Source organism: Montipora foliosa, chromosome 7, assembly GCF_036669935.1.
Source record: "Montipora foliosa isolate CH-2021 chromosome 7, ASM3666993v2, whole genome shotgun sequence".
Lineage (NCBI taxonomy): Eukaryota > Metazoa > Cnidaria > Anthozoa > Scleractinia > Acroporidae > Montipora > Montipora foliosa.
In genome coordinates, this window is record NC_090875.1 from 32,183,412 (window position 1) to 32,202,109 (window position 18,698).

The 18,698-nt window shown below is 39.0% G+C and overlaps 1 protein-coding gene across 2 annotated transcripts; it reads right to left on the minus strand.

Annotated features, from left to right (window-relative positions):
* Positions 1–1,682: 1,682 nt before the first annotated feature.
* On the minus strand, positions 1,683–14,306 carry LOC138010713 (SE-cephalotoxin-like). Of its 2 annotated transcripts, XM_068857688.1 has the most exons (3): positions 14,211–14,246; positions 9,319–9,403; positions 1,683–6,863 (listed from the first exon to the last, which is right to left on the minus strand). In XM_068857688.1, exon 3 carries the CDS (start codon positions 6,827–6,829, stop codon positions 3,605–3,607), a length of 3,225 nt encoding a protein of 1,074 aa, XP_068713789.1. In that variant the 5' UTR covers positions 6,830–6,863; positions 9,319–9,403; positions 14,211–14,246; the 3' UTR covers positions 1,683–3,604. The 2 variants fall into 2 exon arrangements, with proteins under 2 accessions (XP_068713789.1, XP_068713788.1); XM_068857687.1 differs by lacking the exon at positions 9,319–9,403 and having other exon boundaries at positions 14,211–14,306.
* Between the last annotated feature and the right edge of the window lie 4,392 nt (positions 14,307–18,698).

Genomic DNA, 18,698 nt, shown 5'->3' on the forward strand with positions numbered 1-18,698 from the left:
CCCCCCCCCCACCCAAAAAAAAAAAAACTTTGTCCAGCATAGCAACGAAGTTTTTAGCAGACGTCATCTTTATTTGGTTAGTGTTTTGTATAATATCTCTCTATTGCCGTCATGCTCGTCTTCTGTAGTGTGGTTTTTGTGAAATTTAATTGATGGTTGTTTCCACGCAGGTCCGCACTATTCAAGAAGCGAGGAACAAATACTGCTCTATTTTCACGAAAGTAAAGGAAAATTTTAAACTTTCGTAGGGTAATAAAAACACTTCAAAAAGACAGCCCCATTAAATTTACGCAACGGTTCGTCCCCGAGTTTTCCAAACTTTCAGCCACTACTCGATCAGCAGCTACCTTTTCCAGATGATGGTTTCATGATGATTCGGAAATAAGTGTGCCATGTTATTTTAACTAATTCTTGAAAAATATTTATGAAAGTCAAGTAGACTAGTGCACGACCATAGTTAATCGAGGGACTGGTTATGAAACCTTAGAACTTTCAAAAGCGAGAACCATGTTGTTGCAATCGATGTTGAATTGACCGTGACCCTGCACAATCTTTGTTTTCGCTTCGAACGGGTTCGCAAATTAGTTGCGCATAATTTAATCGAAGGATTTGATTGGTTATCTTCTCGAAAAAAGGCGTGTTTTTATGTAGGGTCAAGGCCAAAAAAAAGGACAAAGACATGAAACAAAGGAACTTGTCCAGTTTCATAACCATCTCCATGCATTAACTATGGCACGACTGATGAAACAACGCGAATATCAGTCCTGCAGTAGTCTACTTGACTTCATAAATATTTTTTAATCAATTTTGACTAATCACGATCTTCTCTGATCCAACACTGTGCAAAACTTATCGCCCACGGTTTCTGCAAAGGTTTCAAAAATGCTCGAAGTAATGTGTGACATATTACAGTTGCGTTACCTGCGCAGTAACGTTACGCACAAACATTTAGTGCGAACGTCCTTAACATAGCCTAAGTGGCCGACTACGCCAAAATGTGAAGGAAATTAAGAGAAGACGAGTTAAAAGCAACCGTACCGCATGCCACGAAGCTAATATTTTGAGGCTCCTCGCAGCCTGTTTAGCAGGTGTAAACAGGCATTGGGAGTGAATGTTTCCTCCACATCCTCAATTCTGCTCCCCCGTTTACACCTCCTAAGCAAGCTATGCTCCTGGCAGTTTAATGATATCTGCAGATGTGTGGTTGGAACCAAACGCTGCAGGAGGCATAAAAAAGCTCATGATGTTGTAAGTTTTATAACTTGCTTAAGCTTTCTCCTTTCAAAACCAAAATATTTCGGTGTCAGTGGTTTAGAGTTTCAGCAGGAACACATGGAAAATGAAAACTCTTAAAAACGTTCTCAAAAGTGGGATCCTTCGACGATGTATGAGTTTTGAAACGCATCAACGTACCTGAAAGAAAATGAAAACGTTTGAGATATATAAAAAGAGAAGTTTTAAAAGCGCTTTTGTGTGGACAGGGCCTAAGGCTGCTCGATTATGATGCCATCTGGTCTCTTTTTTCTAGGCGTGGCCCTATCCTACCCTTAAAATAACAAAATAAAATAAATTTAAAAAAAAACAGTCAACAGAGAAACCTTTGGCTCCTTCCTACCCTAGCTGTCGTCTTCCTACATAAGGTATTTTCAGCATTTCGCCATTAGTACATCGGGAGACAATGAACTTCGCCAGTCATCTATTGTGGTCAACGAGTTTATTACTGATCATTCGATTCAGTTAACTGTTCTTAACGTCAACTCCGGTCAAATCCAATTACACATAATAGCCCATTTCCGAGTTGCTGCATGTCTCAGCTTCAAAACGAGTCCTGGTGCACAACTATTCAAATGTAAGTAAGTTGCGTATTCTTATGCAAATCAAACTCATTTCCCTTTCAATAGTTGAGCACCAAGACTCACTTCGAAACCGAGACTAACAGCAACTCGGAAATGGCCCATTGCTTGCACATGTCATCATCAATAGAACATGTGTTTTGCATGATGACGCCAGTTGACTACAACTACCAGAATCCTTCGGGTCTTGTTTTTCTCGTGCTAATTACAGCTATTGTTATTTTTACCCTGCTGGAAATACAAAATTAAACGAGAAAGAAAAACAAACTGATTTCTGGTAGTTGTAGTCAAATGACGCTATATTGAAAGTTGCCTATTACAGATAATTTAATATATCACTTTATATACCTACATCCTACCTAGTAAACACAATAGGTTTCCAGATAATCATGCAGCAAAGTCATTGGCATTATCCCATGTTTAGGGTCTTTCTGCATGTACCGGAAAGCATTGTATTTTTGGTCACTTGGGACTAGTTTTTACTTGGAGTTGTTTTGTTTTCTGTCTTTTGTTTTTTTTCTTTTACGTAATCTGTGCTCCGGTACCTGCAAAAGGAACCCATGTTTACTAAACTTAAGAAAATCACCAAATTAATGAGTCACAATCCTGTTGGGGGACAGATTTTGAATTGAGAATTCGAGCTGTCTATTTTTTCTCGCTGGACTGCTTTGCAGTAACAGTAGAAATTAAAGCGCAAGAAACCACGGTCAGAGGTTGTGCAACCCGATGCAAAGAATGCGGGATGTTTGCACCACTGGTAAGGAGCGAGGCCTCTTCATTCAAGCTGATATCACTACGCTATTCGAAAACAGCTCGTTCCACATTTTATGTCAGTCTTTAAACAAACAGTAAAAAAAAAATGTTAACAAAACTAAGGCAACTAAGTGGCTCTAAGTTGGTCTATCCTAAACCCAAACTAATAGGCGTATGTCACTGTTATTCTACGATGAACTAGTAGTAATTCCAAAGTCCTTGCCTTGAACGCAGTCAGGCTAGTTCTCTGTTTACTAACCTCAACCTAGAACATTTGATGAAAGATAGAGTAAAACAAAAACATTGTGGAATAGTAACAAGAATGTTACTTGTCTGTCGGTTAGTTTTAGAACAAAAAAAAACAAAGTCTTAAAAAGGCCATGTCACGAGTGTTTTGCATGAATTAAAAAGCCAGACGAGATGTTTGTACCAATGGAAAATCAAAATAACGCTTCGGATGGTCAGGATGGAAACAGGTTGAAACTTGAAAACAAGGGGTCCGCTGTTTTTCATATCTCCTGTATAGTAAGAACCATTATAAACCGATTATGCATTGGTCTCCTTTAAAAAAATAACTTTTACTTGTCTTTCTATTGGAGATCTAAGTCCAATTTGAGTACAAAAATGTTCTTATTTCTTAATTAACCCCAATTTTGCCCCAAAGACCGAAAAATAACCATGACATAGCCCCTTTAAATGAAAAAAGTTGAAGGCCGATTTAGACGCCAAGGTGTCGTTTTGTACCTTCCACGTGTGAACAACGCTGGGCTTAGAATTTGTTTAATAGAAATGCTTCTTAGCTTATTTATTATCGCAGGCTTCTTGTCTAAGTCTTTTGCCTTCAACGATTTTCGTACAGCCTAAATCGGCTAAATCATGATAAATATGAATATGATGATATGGTAAAGAAAACGGAATGTTTCAAAATGTTTGCAAAAGAAAAAAAAAAAAAACGAATCACACTATCAGCTCTAAATGTCTTGTCGTCTACATGACCTCTAACGGGCAAAAATGTTCCAGCTTTCACTTCTGCATCTTCTGTCTTTTTTGGTGATGTAAATGCCAGGACAGGTTCGGGTTCTGATGTCCTTGTTGTCTTGGCTTAGCCAATACCCTATCCGGCTTCGCTTTATGGAGTATTGTATGAAGACGTTGTCACCCTTCTGTATTGGCTTTCCTCGACAACCCAATCTTGTATCGCTAGAACACCTGCCCTCACGTTCGGGTGAATAAATCCAAAATCTTTCTCCGCGACAGTACTTTGTATCTCTGGAATCCCACCTTCCGTAACCGGGACAGCTCCTTGTGGGACAAACACCGCCACTGCCCCAGCAACTCAGCCAGTGGCCCGCACCGTAATAAAGTGCGATTGAGTCACCGTATCTGACAGGTTCCCCAGGACGGTAATGTGTCAAGTACAGATTGAATGTTTCACTGCTGCACGATCTCCAATCGCTGCCCGTCATTTGACTACCAGGACAGCCTCGAAGTTTGCAACGATCAACACCACAGTTTACAGTGCAATAACAGCCCAACCATTGATTTCTTCTGGCCTTGCTTCTTAATGCTATCAGGTCACCCGAGCGAATGAAGTTTGGACATCGAGACCTGCTCTCGTCATCGTTGTTCCGGCAATCATTATCTCCATCACAGAGAAAACGTTTCTGTATGCATCTTCCATTGGAACATTTGAACTTCCCGTACTGAGCAGAGCAACAGTCTTGGGTCTCGCATTTTGCAGTTTGGTAATTTGATCCACCCTGGTCTCTTCTGCAGTTATTAACATTGCTTGTTCCTAAGCAACGTCTGTAACGGAACTTAACTCCTCCACCGCAGGTCTTGGAACAACGACCCCAGGCACCAAAATTTCCCCAACGGTATTTACATTTTGGTTGAGAGTCCCATTTAAAGATATTGCCAATCCTCTTGCAAGTAATTTGGCTCGGAGTCGAGCGCCTCTGCTTGTCGCACCTTAAAGTTACAGTCATGCCTTCGAAGGTCAACTCGTCCTTGCACGAAACACTCGTACCATCAACACTAACAGGACCACAGCTGTATCTCTTCCAGTATTGGTTGTATTTCTGCTGTCGACCTTTGAAGATGTTTTGAATGTACTCTGCTTCTTTCTTGTACTTTTTGCGGAGGTTTTCTGTTTTTCCTTTCGTTTCAAGCAACCACTTTTGATGTAGTAACAGCGCCTCTCCAAGTGCCTGGTCCAAGTAGGCTAAGCTGTTCCTGAAACTCTTGATATCTTCATTGTACTTTGCCGAGCAACCACCTCCATTGTGACTTAGGTATTCTCGCTTGTACGAATTATAGACGTCATTTCCAGGGGTGTCTAAAGTGCCTTGACCAAGAATCATCTTTTTCAATCTGTTCTGTAGCTTATAGGTTGAGACTGTCTGCAAATACTTATCGATTTTTCGGCCAAACTGATCAAAAGTCATCTCGTTCTTCTGCAGCTTTGCATAGAGATCGGCTATATCTTCGACGTTGTAAATGATTTGAGAATGCTTGATGATGTTATTCGTATGAGCAAATGAGGTCTTGATCTTCTGCAAAACCATGTTTAACTTCTTGGACAGTGACCTTATGGAGAAGAACACGTCGACAGTGGTAGGAACGTAATTTACAACTTTGAAAGTCTTTCTTAATTCCGCGATCAGCGTTTCGATGGTTTCGTCAAAGTCTAAGCGTTTTTCACACGATTCTCCTTCGTAGTTCGTCTCACAGATACATCGGTGAGTTTCCGTAAATGGTATTTGCCTACACTGACCGTGACTACTGCAGCTGTCTGACTGACATATGTCGTTGATAGTGTTGACTGCTGATGCAATAAACGCCCAACTTCGGACTTCCGTTTTCACATACTTGGTACAGTAGGTACAGTGGCGGCATGTGGAGCACTGTTGTTTAATATTGGCAACCCGTTCGAGCGTCGAGCTTCCGCATCTCTTCTTGGACAGAATGTTATCAGCAGCGTAGATATAGTCGGAATTGCACCCGTCGCATTTTTTGAAAACCAGTAAGGTCTTGGCTTGTGTAATGTCAATGCAGCTTGCAGACGACTTTGTGTCCTCGTGGACCACAAAATACGCCTTAACTTTCTTGGGATCCGACCGGTCTTCTAAGCGAAAGTATGTATTGCCTCTGAACTCAAGACCACGAATCCTTGGACTGTCATTCTTGACTGCTGCCACAGCCCATGTGTACCAAGGGTACTTCACTTTAAGTTCGTTAAAGATGGCTTGAACTATGCTCTCCTGTGCAGATCCCCTCATATTCTTCAAAATCTTGTTGGCATCCGTCTTAGCGTGGTTCAGAGAGTTTCTTCTGCAGTGCCAGACTCGATCGTCAAAGGCTCGACGAATTTTGAAAAAGTAACTTTGGATGTCTTTGAAACTGTTCTTGGCTCTGCTTTGGTAACCCTTGAAATAATAGTAGGTCATTTTCTGCTGGGCAGCGCTGGTCATTATGTTTTTGACGAGGATCATTAATTCTGACAGCTTCGTTATGTCGCAGCCAAATTGAGCAATAAATAGGTCGAAGATGTTTCGTTGGGTAATAGCGTTTGGGAGGGCTGCCATTCTGTAGAGGTTCAGAAGGTTGCCATCCAAGTTGTTGTTTTCGTAGTATTTAACGTATTCTTCGGCGAGCTTTACTTGGTCTATTCTTCGTATTTTAGTCCCCATTAGCTTGCGGATGCCGGCTAGTTTCTTGGCTCCATTCCTCGATTTATACTCCCATTTGATCCAGGCAGACAAGAAAGTGTTGAAAGCAGTATTCACCTTGATAGATTTCTCCATCTCGTCGAGTTTCTCGTCCAGACGATCGAGCTTGTTATTGATTTCGTTGAAGCGTTTGTTTATCAAGTCCGTGATAACATCGAGCTCACTTGGCATGAAGAAGGTAAAGACAAAACTTGCAATAGCAGATGCAGCCTGCACTGCTTTGAGAGCTTTGTCAACTTTGGAAACGATCTTGGCTAATTTCGTCTGCCTCTCCAATAGTTTAGCACTTTTCGTTTGAGCCGAAACCTTCTGCAACTCTTTGATGGCCTTTACTTGAGCTGTATAATCTTCGTTAATTGAATTCAGTACAAACTGAGCTGTTTCAAGAGCCGTAGTTACCTTGGCCTGCTCTCCAGGGTCCAACCCGGAACTTACTGAACAGAAAAACCATGAAACCCACAGAATTTCTGCTAACCAAACTACCTCCCTCATTCCTCTGGCGAGAACAAATCCTGCGTCAATTATACTGCAAAGAAATAAGAAAGAAATTAAAACACGTTTCAATACATCGCCGCAAAATTCATCTTTCCTGGAGAAAGGGCAAATTTGGCGAAGATCAATTATGAGAAACGACTTATCACAAGAATGGTTTTCGTCTAAAAAAATATCGGAAACAAGAGGTTGACGAACCTGACCGAACTCCGATAAGAGCACACTAAGAGGGTGCGTCTCTGGCTCAGTAAAATAGCCGTAATCCGGAGGAAAGACTTGAGCGGAAACAACAGCAAAAACGCTCTATTTGCAGGATCGTTCTAGCCAGGGAAGTCGGTCATTAAAATAATAAGAGTTCCTTTTAGGACTGGAGTTTATATCAACCTGACCTTAAGAAAGAATTTTGTATTCAAGAGAACAATCGGGCCATCAGGATACCGTTTCATTTCATCCAGCGTGATGTTCGCACTGCTAGCGACAAATCCAAGAATCGAAACAGGTTGGCCCAAATACCTGCTGTATAGGAGATGTCCGTAAGATGATTTCCCCAGAAAAATCGAGCAATATTGGCAAAAATTAAGTTACCAAAAAAACCTCATGGCATGGTAATATTTTAAATACAGCTAAGAAGAACTTATCGAGTCGACAGCTCTCAAACTGACCCCGCGAGGGAAAATTGGATTTGAAGTTATCAATATTTCAATAAATACAGACGTTTCGAGTTAAAGATACAATAACACACGTTTTAAGAATCCTTACGAAGTTTGACATTAACTTCCTCGAGAATGCTTGAGAATTCAATCACGGAATCACTTAGAGAAATGAACTAAAAGGAGTTGTTCCCAACGTTATGATGCTATGAGTAGATCTTTAGCAAATAATTTTGCAGTGATTGCTTGCTCGAACTTTGAGCGGAATCGGTCTTAACATCTTTCCAATTTCGTTGCGACGGTTCGACATCATCATAATCCTTCTGTCACCTAGTTTGATTTCGATCAAAGTGTCAAATTCGAGATTGCTTAGAAATATGTTCACACACTAAGGTCAAGAGAAAGAAAAAAATCATTACTGGGTTTCCAAACTCAGTCGGAATCTGGGTTTCATTTCGTGTTTTTTTAATTTTTTTTTCCGTCTCGCTAAAAATCTTGCCTGCCACTCCCCTGCTTAGTGGCGTCTTTGAGCATAGAGTCTTCTGCGCGTATTTTGTTAGGTTTGAGGGGGCTGGGGTAATGCGTAATTTTCTCTGGTACACACGGGAGGACATTTAATAGGCCATTTCCGAGTTCATGTCTGCCTCCTTTTCAAAGCGAGTCTAAGTGCGTAGTTTTTGTAATGGTAATTAGTTCTACTTTACATATGAATGAAAACTAATTTTCATAACAAAAAATTCGCACTTAGACTCGCTTTGAAGATGAGGCTGGCTTGAACTCGGAAATGGCCTATTGGAATCGCGTCGAAAGTCAGTGTAACGCGAATAGCGTTTTAGTGCATATTTAAACAAAATATACCCTTATGAAGCTCAAGAATGGAACGTCAATTGGATAAACAACACAGGCGTTGAAAAATAAATATCTGGAATCTTTAAAGCAACGAGTAATAGTCTTCGACAACAATTTCATTTTTCGCCGTTGGATATCAAGTAAGCTTAGTTTGTTTCTAATATTTTACTAACTTGGTGTTATATACAACACTGAAATCAAATGGCAATTCTTTTATGGATTTAACAAACATCGAAAGAATCGAACGCCTTGAATGCATCACAGCGTTTACTGAAGTCGCATCTTAGTTGTCTGGCAAGTTACATTCATTTTGTACTCAAAAAAAGAAATGGAAATGTGACAGTGAAAAATTATTTGAATGAAAGCTTGTTGTCTCTTTTGTGCTTTGTTATTTACGTTCAAGGTTCTTTCGAAAAGGGTTTGATGTGAACTGTCACAAATTTATTTAATTGCATATGCTTTGTGACACCGATTGTGTCGTGTTTGCACGCACGCACGCAATTGAAATAGAAAGGGTTTTTTTTGCCTCTAATTGCAAGTATGTTCTTTGTTTTAATAAATATTTCGTTGGAAAAGACTTCTGTGAAATTTCCACCTTTCGTAAATTTATCATGTTGTGTAATTTTGGAGCTTAACAAATTTGCATACGTGTGTTGAAATGTGATACGGGGAGGATTTTTGTGGTAGTGCACTGTAAGCAGCGCATAAGTCACGAACGTAGACAGGTCTGTTGGAAGCGTGCTTGAGTTTCAACAAAATGAGCCCCAAAACCGGCCAAAAATTGTGACACTCATGAATATTAAAGTAGCTGCTATTCCCAAAACCATGGAATAATCTCGTCTTGGAGAGTAAATTTTTGACTTTGCAGAAACAATGGTCAACCTCAAGAGTTGGGCGATTGTAATGTGTTGAATTCGCACATTTCTTGTCAAACTTTATAACACTTGAAAGAAAAAGGAAACAAATAAAAACAAAAACCCGGTATCTTGCCATCATTTGACACAGATGCTTCACTGAGTCGTGAGTAAACACGTCGCGGTAACTTGATCCTGTCGATTTTGCGATTTACTCGGTGCTGCCAAAAGTAAAATAAAATTCAACTTAGCAAAAATCTCCCAAAATGTTTTATAACAAGGCGTTTTGTAGTAGTGGGTTGCAAGGGTACTGAAAAGTTAAACGAATAAACGAGGACTGCATGGCGGCGCACTAGTTTGCTGAAGGGCTTCTTTAGCAATGACAGAATCAACATTGTTTGGCATAATTCTTGGCCACCAAAGGTGACGAATTTTAATTCTCACACCTACCGGAAATAAAATAGACAACAACTCTTCAGCAAAGGTGGGACGGGGGGGGGGGGGGGGGGACCGCCACCGACTACAAACAAAAAGAAAAGAATGGTTCACAGGCAGGCGGTAGGGGCGTAGGTGCAAAATTGCGAAAAATCCGAGTTCCAATAGATGAGCAAATTGTGATGGTGTGCAGCTGAAAAGGGATGAGCGTGATGTAACGCGCGCTTATATATGTATGTCTCTGGAAGAAAACGTGAACTACGAGGTACCTCCCGCCTGAGCATGCGTACCACTGTTTAAACAAAAACCTTGTCATAAACAACCATAAAGATAACGTCATAATGGTCTCTTTTTCGCTATGGCAACTTTTTATATTCGTGGTTCAAAATTAATGTTGTTTTCATGTCGTAAATTTTGTTACTGATGGCAAAAAATATTTTATTCTCCATCGACCGTCCTAAAAACTTCCTTCTGCTCTTCCTAAAGCAAGCTAACAAAATCTGTACCTTGCTTGGTTCGCATTTGTTAGCGTTAAAATAGAAGTTTCGGTGCTATGCTTCTGTTACGAGGTGGCATATTTTTAGGTCGCCCATCCAGATACTACCCCGCCGGACAGGAATAACTTCAGCGAATTTTTTTGCAAAGTTGTCAGATGCTCAGAGTGCACGCTTGAACTTGTGGTGAAAAGAACTTGTGAGGGAACTTGAAAATGATCAACATGTCAGCCCAGAAACCAATGCTTCTCGATTCCCTTTTATTTTCTTCAATCTCTCTGGGTTCAGAACTTTGCTAGTAACCACATGTCTTCTCAGGGGGATATTTATCTAAGACTTATACCATGGCACTACAATATACAATACCAAAACAATATCGTGTACTGTTAGACCTACATATTACGCAAAGACAACGTGAATCTCCTGGAAGACAAGACGCAGCTCAGTTGACAATATGGAATAAAGCGCTATGTTACTTCAGTACCACACTTAAGCAATGCATGTCTATTTTTTTCTAAAGATGACAGGAATTTTTTCTTTCTGACAAATGATTAATTGGCCGGTAGCCAGGTTTTTAACTTCAGAAAAGGATTTGTTTTGTCGTTTGAACGTGCGAGCCAAAGGGCCTTTGCTGGTACGACTTCTGGGTGACCCCTTAAATGGTCTTAATAACCCCAGACTTGAAAAAAAAATGCCTGGAACGCTGCAGTTTAATACCACCCAACTCTATCCTTTCGTACCACAGGCAACCCAGTGTACGCTAATGCAGCGTCTAATTATTATTATTATTATTATTATTATTATTATTATTATTATTATTATTATTATTATTATTATTTATAATTTGTTTCCGTGTCCCGGAAAAGTCTTGCCTGTCACTCCCCTCCGAAGTGGTGTCTTTGTGCATTTAGTCTTCTGGGCGCATTTTGTTAGATTTGAGGGGGCTGGGGTAATACGTAGATTTCCCTAGTGCACACAGAAGAACATTTAATTCTTAAACCTCGAATGGCGTCCAAAATCATTGTAACGCGCATAGCGTTTTAGCTCATCTTTAAACAAAATATACCCTTATGGAGCTCAAGAATGGAACACCAATTGGATAAATAAGACAGGGGGTGAAAAATAAATGTCTGGAATCTTAAAAGCGAGGAGTAATGGACTTCGACAACAAATATCGTCCGTCGAGCCGAAATCAAAATAATCAATATTTTACCGAGTGTGCTGTTATGTAGAACACTGAAACCAAATGGAAAAATCTCTGGTAACTTTCGGGTTCAACTAAGACAGAGAAGGAATCGAATACCTTAAGTGGATTAGTGATCTCTGTTCTCTGCAGAGTCTTCAGGTAAAAAAAAAAAAAAATTAAATGTGACAGCCAAGAGTTTTTTCAAAGAAACATTGCATCCAATAGCAAGCATGCTGTTTGTTTCAAAAAAATATTTCGCTGGAAAAGGTGGCCTTTATGAAATCATCATGTTTTGTAATATGCGAGAATGGAGCACATTCACGAATGGAACACCAATTTGATAAATATGACAGGGAGTGAAAAATAAATGTCTGGAATCTTAAAAGCGAGGAGTAATGGATTTCGACAACAACTATCGTTTGTCGAGCCGAAATCAAGGTGAGCTGTATTTCTAATATTTTACCAAGTGTGCTGTTATGTAGAACATTGAAACCAAATAGAAAATTCTCTGGTAACTTTCGGGTTCAACAAAGACAGAGAAGGAATCGAACACCTTAAGTGGATCAGTGATCTCTGCTCTCTGCACAGTCTTGAGGTAAAAAAAAAAAAAGGAATGTGGCGGCCAAGAATTTTTTCAAGGAAAGATTGCCTCTAATAGCAAGTATGCTGTTTGTTTCATAAAATATTTCGCTGGAAAAGGTGGTCTTTATGAATTCATCGTGTTTTGTAATATGCGAGCTTAACTGGATAGTTTTTATGGCAATAGTAAAGCATTTTCGTGTCAAAACGAGCTTGGCGTCTTTCTGTTGTGTTAACTTAATTAGATATACCATTCCTCGTGATTTCCACTCTCAAAATTACCTCCAGAACCTACTTTTTGCGTAGAATAAGGTTTTAGAATGATGTCCTTGTCTTCTGTGGTGATACTTGACGATTCGGGAACATTTTGTGAAGAAATATTTATAACGGGTAACACGCACAACTTGATCACCCGAACATGCCCGATTATGCATAACATCCACTTGGCCTTTTGACATCCCATTGAAAAAAACTCATAAAATATTCGCAGACCGGTCGATTTCCCTAAAATTTGACAGTCTGATTGCTATCGAATAGAGAAAGATTTTCACAATAACTAAAAGTTCCTGTGCTAAGCATGGAAATTCGACGAAACGGTAAATGCGACTAAATTTGTTGCGTGCGTTGCTATTTTTGTGTTTTGATTGTTGTGTAAATTTTGACAGAGAATATTAAATTATGCAAAAATATCTGCGGAATACGGATAGATCGTTTATCGTTTATTTTTATCTAAAAATTCCTGTGTTAAGTAAGCATGAGAATTCGACGAAGAGGTAAATGCGACTAAATTTGTTGCGTGCGTTGCTTTTTTTGTGTTTTGATTGTTGGGCAAATTTTGGCAAAGCATATTAAAAATGAAAAAAAAAATCTACGGACAGGTCGTTAAAAAATCGTTACTTTTAGCGGTTATTTGAACATAAAAGATGGAACTCTTGAAGAGAAATAAGATTTTTGTTGATATTTGAAAGAGGAAAAATTTCGGGGAAATCAGGATGCGGTGAAAATGAGTTAATAAATTTGCATACGTGCGTTGAAATGTGTTACGCGAGGAGACAGGAATTTATTTCTCTGACAAATGATTTTGTCATTGTAGTGTAACATGAAGTTTATTTGGGAAGGCAACAATATTTCCTTAAGTTCCTGGTTAATCCAATTTATTGCTACCACTTACTAGTGAGAAGATTTTTTACATGAAACTCACGCTTTTTGCGAATTTTGAGTGTCATGGAATTACATCATTTGCGTAACAATATATCTCTTTACTCTAGCACAAAAACATTCAGATAGTAACAAAATTTTGATTTATTAACCATTTTTTCTGCTTTTGTGCTTGTCAGCATTGTGATTTGCGATATTTCGCAAGTCTTTATTTGTATCTCATAGATGTTCAGATTTTCAATTATATGGCCGCTCAACCTCGCGATTGTGTAAATAGTTCACCCTGAAGTCATAATAGATACGTTTCTCAGGAACCAGACAAGGCTTCCTAACACGACAGATGAAATGTAAATATTCAGTTAAATATTACAACAAAATTAAAAAGCCAAAGACGGAAGTTTCTTGGCAAAAGTACGTTGTTTTACTCTGAAAACGACGAACGATTAACATTCTTTCCCGTAGTTCATTCAGTTGACACAAGGTGAAAGCTTAAAAAACTAAAAGACCTCAAAATGGGACAGGATATTACAAAATAATTAAAGGTGTGAACGTGTGACCCAAAGGGCCTCGCTGGCGCGAAATGTGGGTGACCCTCAAATGGTCTTAATGACCCCCCACTTGAAAAAATTAACTGGAACCCTGCAGTTCAATACCACCCAATTCAGTGCATTCTGTTTTTGTGTAACACGTACCACAGGCAACCCAGTGTACGCTTTTCTAGAGCGTCTTGTTTTATTTAATTTTCTAATCAGTTTCAAAGGCAGAAGAGGTTGGTTTCCGTCGTTATAAGCTTTTTTGGCGTAACAAAAGTTTAATTCTGACCGAAGAGAAACAGGTAAGTTTCTTAGAGCTGTAACTCACTCGGTGGTAACGTTTTTGTATAAATTTCCTAAACTATAGGCAACGATCATTTTTTCAAGGCAATTTTTTAGCTACACATAGTACGAAGCCGAGCGACTATCGCAGCCATTTAGCATAGACTAAGCGTATCACCGACGGTACATTTAGAATAGGTCACCAAAATGGGGGGTCTACCGCAAAATTCACACAAAAACGAAACCGTCAGTAACTAACAGGGAATACTGACTTGCGTAGTCAGACTGAAAGGTTACCGTTTCTAAAAATACGGAAGCAAAGTTAAGTTTTGCATAGGTCTAAATATTCCATCGAACTCACCTGTTGAAAAATGTTCACGGCAAAAGTCACTCTAGTGAATGAACTGGTGGTATGGCCACATTCAAATCTAATATTTATACCCTCACGAGGAGAAAAGCAGGAACTTACTAATGGGGATGATTGATAATCCGCTTGTCAACAAGGCACTTGACAATGTACTTCCTTGACACTTTTGCCAATTGCCTGCGGCAGCGTAAACATTTGAAAACGTGTTTCCGTTGGCTCAAATCATCATTGATTAGTCCTCTGCCCCGTCTCTGCTTTAGAGTAAGAAAATGAAACACTCTTCAAGCAATTAAAAGCGTAACTTGTTTTTCGATATCATTGATATGGCTTTCCTGTTTCGAATGCTGCGGCTCATCCTCAATTGATGAACGATATAAAATGTGTCAATCGAAACAAGGAAGTTTTAATACTCCGGCAAAATTTTCATGAGTGCGAATTTTCAATAAAATTCGGCCTCGCAAAAGGCCATTCCAGGAAATCAACCGGCTCGTATTGTATTCTTTAATTTTACACAAACAGCTTTGTAATCAAATCTGTTAATTTTTAAGTCTCCTTAATTTTACACTGCACAGCAGAAACTGAATTATCTACCAATGTTTGCATTCGGAAGATTAACACTTATCTCACCTACTGTGTTAGAAGTAATACAATTCAGATCAAATACATCTAATTGAGTCTACAAAATAACTGATCCATAATGGCGTAAGTACTATAGTAACTGGAAGTCCATTTTTAAATTTTAGTTTGTTCATTTTAAGTCTCAATTATTTTTGGAAACTGCTATGTTTGCATTGGGAAGAAAAACACTTGTCTAGTCTTATGTGTCAGAGGTAATGCAGTTCAAATCGAATATATCTAACTGAGCCTATGAAATAAAAATGCCATCATAGCGTAAATACTATAGTAACTGCAAGTCGATTTTTTAGTCTTAGTCTGTTCATTTTAAGCCTCCCTAATTTTTGGAAACCGTAGAGCGGAAACTGAATTATATACCAGTGTTTGCAATGGGAAGAAAATCTTCTGTGTCAGAGGTAACATAGTTAAAATGGAATGTATCTAATTGAGTCTATAAAATAATAAAGCCCACCACGGCGTAAATACCTTCGCAGCTGCCAGTCGATTGTTTTTAGTCTGTTCGTTTTAATCAAATGAAACCATGTTGTCTCGCAGTGATGAGCGCAAATTTCTATTGCGTTGAGAAGCCTGAAAAATTTTCAGGACTTCAACGGGATTTGAACCCGCGACCTCGCGATACCGGTGCGATGCTCTAACCAACTGAGCTATGAAGCTGGTCACTTCTGAGTTCACAATTTCCCGTGATAAGTAATTATGAGTGAAAGATATATATGAGATACATCATATATTGCACTGCGGGTATGAAATCAAATGAAACCATGTTGTCTCGCAGTGATGAGCGCAAATTTCTATTGCGTCGAGAAGCCTGAAAATTTTTCAGGATTTCAGGACTTCGTTTAAAGTCACCTTCTTTTTGGAGATCGTGAAGCGGAAGACAAATTATCTACCAATATTTGCAATGGGAAGAAAAACAACTGTCTAATCTTCTGTGTTAGAGGGGATACGGCTCAAATCAAATATATCTAATTTTAGCTATAAAATAGAAAAATTAATTCCCATCGTGACGTAATAGTTTAGTAACTGCTAGTCGGTTTTTATGTAATAATCAGGCGCGTGCCATATGATTTCTCAAATGGTCCTGCTGAGTCTAGTATGTTCAGACTCAAAAACAATGCAATGTAGTGTAATGTTATGTAACGAATGTAATGTAACGTAATGTAATGTAATGTAATGAATGGCAATGTAATGTTATGTAATGTAATGTCATGCAATGTAATGCAAAGAAATATAATGTAATCATTATTGTAATGTAATATAATAAATTTATCAGGAAGTGATTTAAGTAAAGCGGGTTAGCCACTTGATGAAGTACTCTACTTTGCCTCTTTGGATTCGTTTCGCCACTACACGCTCAACTTCGTAGACACTTCGCTTTGCATTTGGTCGATATTTCGAACTGCGATCTAGATCTCGAAAGTCATCGAATAACGAGGCATAAAAGCCAGATGGGTTCCTAACGCGCTTCGACGTGCTGATCGTAACGAATTAACTGAATCGTTGAAATTATGCGCTTACTTTTTGATGTCAAAAAACGGATCCAAATTTGAATATTCATCGTGCAAATGAAAACTTGTTCCCAATGGGATTACTATTTTGGGTCACTCGCGGATAGACTAACCAGTAACGAAATTTGTTAATATTCCTACGCATAAACTAAACAAAGTGCGCTGTTACGAGGGTAAGCATGAAAATCAAAACCGAACGAGTGATCCAAAGCGGAACAAGACTGAATTAGTTGAATTTAAATAATTTCGCAACCAAGCGAATGCTCCCAAGGAGGCTTCAGCTTGCGTTTTGCTCTTACCGCCTCGTAAAAATGAAAATTCCGTTAACTGCTTTGTAAAACTGAAATCGGTCAACTAGGCAAAGTGCATGTAATGAAAATTATGAACGTTTAACTGCTTCCGGTCGGCTCCAAAGTGCCTGTAAATCAAAGAACGCAAGCCACTCAGTTGTCAGCACAGCTTAAAAACCTTGTTTTCTAAGTTTTGAAGAGCTCTCAGAGCTTGCGATGATGTCGAGAACCCGATTATTCCGTGCAAAAACGCGGCTGTACATTAAGATGGCATTGTTAAATTTCTGGACATCACTTCGCGCATCTATAATTTTGATTGACAGTGACTTGAGAGCAACTTCTCACACTTGAGATTTTGATTGACACCTTCTAATTTCAGGCGGAGCAACAGAGCAAGAAACTGTTAACCAATCACAGTCAATCAGTTCTCAACTTGCTAATCTCTGATGCCCGGTCTTATGAATTTCGGCACTGCAAGTACATGTCGCCAAAGACAATAGCATTGTTGGCGATGCAGGTTCGCTGCTATCACCCATTAAAAGTATGGAGGCAGGATGCCCGAGCGGTTAGGGCGCTGAATTTTAACACGGTCACCCCTGGTTCAAATCTCCTTCTTGTCGGTTCAGTTCTTCGGTCATCCTTGTAAATAGTCAGTTGCCTTGCCTCCGGCCAGTTGCGATTCTTACCATATTATGCTTATTTGAGTTATTTGTTTCTGTATTTTGTCGACCCCACTAGCCTTATTGGGGTCTCAAATGTAATAAAGGTCCTAAGTGTAATACAATTTCTCCCTAAATATAACAAAGCTCCTAAGCGGAATAACTTCTGGTCCTATGAGTAATACGTTTTGGCCCAAGATTTAAAAAGTCTTGAGCGTGATAAAACCTCACTATTTAACGGTTTGGCCTTTTACTTTCTTTATACAAAGGAAGAAAATGTTTTAAGTTAATGGCGATTGCAATTAATGTTCCTTAATATTCAGATGCACAGAAGTCAGTCACAATAATATTATTTCACTTTATCTTTAATGCGTGTCTTATTTTCAGGGGCACCCAGCGAGAATATAGTTCAAAACCACTAAACATAGCACTGTTAAACGTATTTTAGTATTTAAACGGTAGATATAGGCATATTTTTATCCCCTAAAAATTCATTATCTGTTCGGATTTCCTAGCTGAAAGTCTAGTGACCTTTTCGAAAATTTCAGCCAGAAAAAAAGGCTCCCGAAAATTCTAGGTAACCTTTTTAGGGTAAAAATCCATTAAAAATGGCCAATTATACCATTTTCAGATGTTCGAAAATCCCAGGACAGGCAGGCAAGCAAGAAATTTTACAACAAATCTTCCGAAAATTCTAGATATCAAATTGTCTTCCGAACCGGATATTTTCCGAAAATTGACGTTGGGTGCCCCTGTATTTTGCAGGCGTCAACATCATCAGACCTTGAGTTAATTATTAACAATAGAAGGGATAAATTTCAACGAATGTCTTTTAAAACGTTTGGACACGTGAATCATTGAGTAAGTTCTGTTGAATATCCATCATCCCCGCCTCCTGTTCTCTTTCAAGCTACTTTTTATAAGAGCTTGTTAACATGGAAAGAGGCTTCCCGGCTCTCTTCAAAGAGATATTGCCACGTCGTGAACATTTTTTAAGGAGTTTTTTTTTTGGGAAAGATCAATATAGCGCAAAGAAACTCCCAAACATTTATGGCAAAATCTTCTTTGACGTAAAATGTTGATTGAAGTTTAAAGGTTTACAATTTCATACTTTTGCCCGATGCGAGAGATAAAAATATAACGAAAAAAGGTGCTGGTAAACGCAGTTGAATTTTCCCGACTAACTCACAACGCAACAGTGTTTTGGAGATGTAATCTGATATTAAGCGCAAGTAAGGTTATGTAGATTACATTCACTCGCTCAAAAACTCCGTGTGGCGATGTGTAATTATCAACCACATGCATTGAGAAAAACCATCGTCCAGATTTCTTTCATGAATTATTTAATATACTTGTACCACATGGTTGGAGTCGGGGTGGGATATGAAGTAA

What these genes read in the sequence shown, in the direction of transcription:
- LOC138010713 (XM_068857687.1), bottom strand. Translation starts at nt 6,829, where the DNA reads ATGAGGGAGGTAGTTTGGTTAGCAGAAATTCTGTGGGTTTCATGGTTT.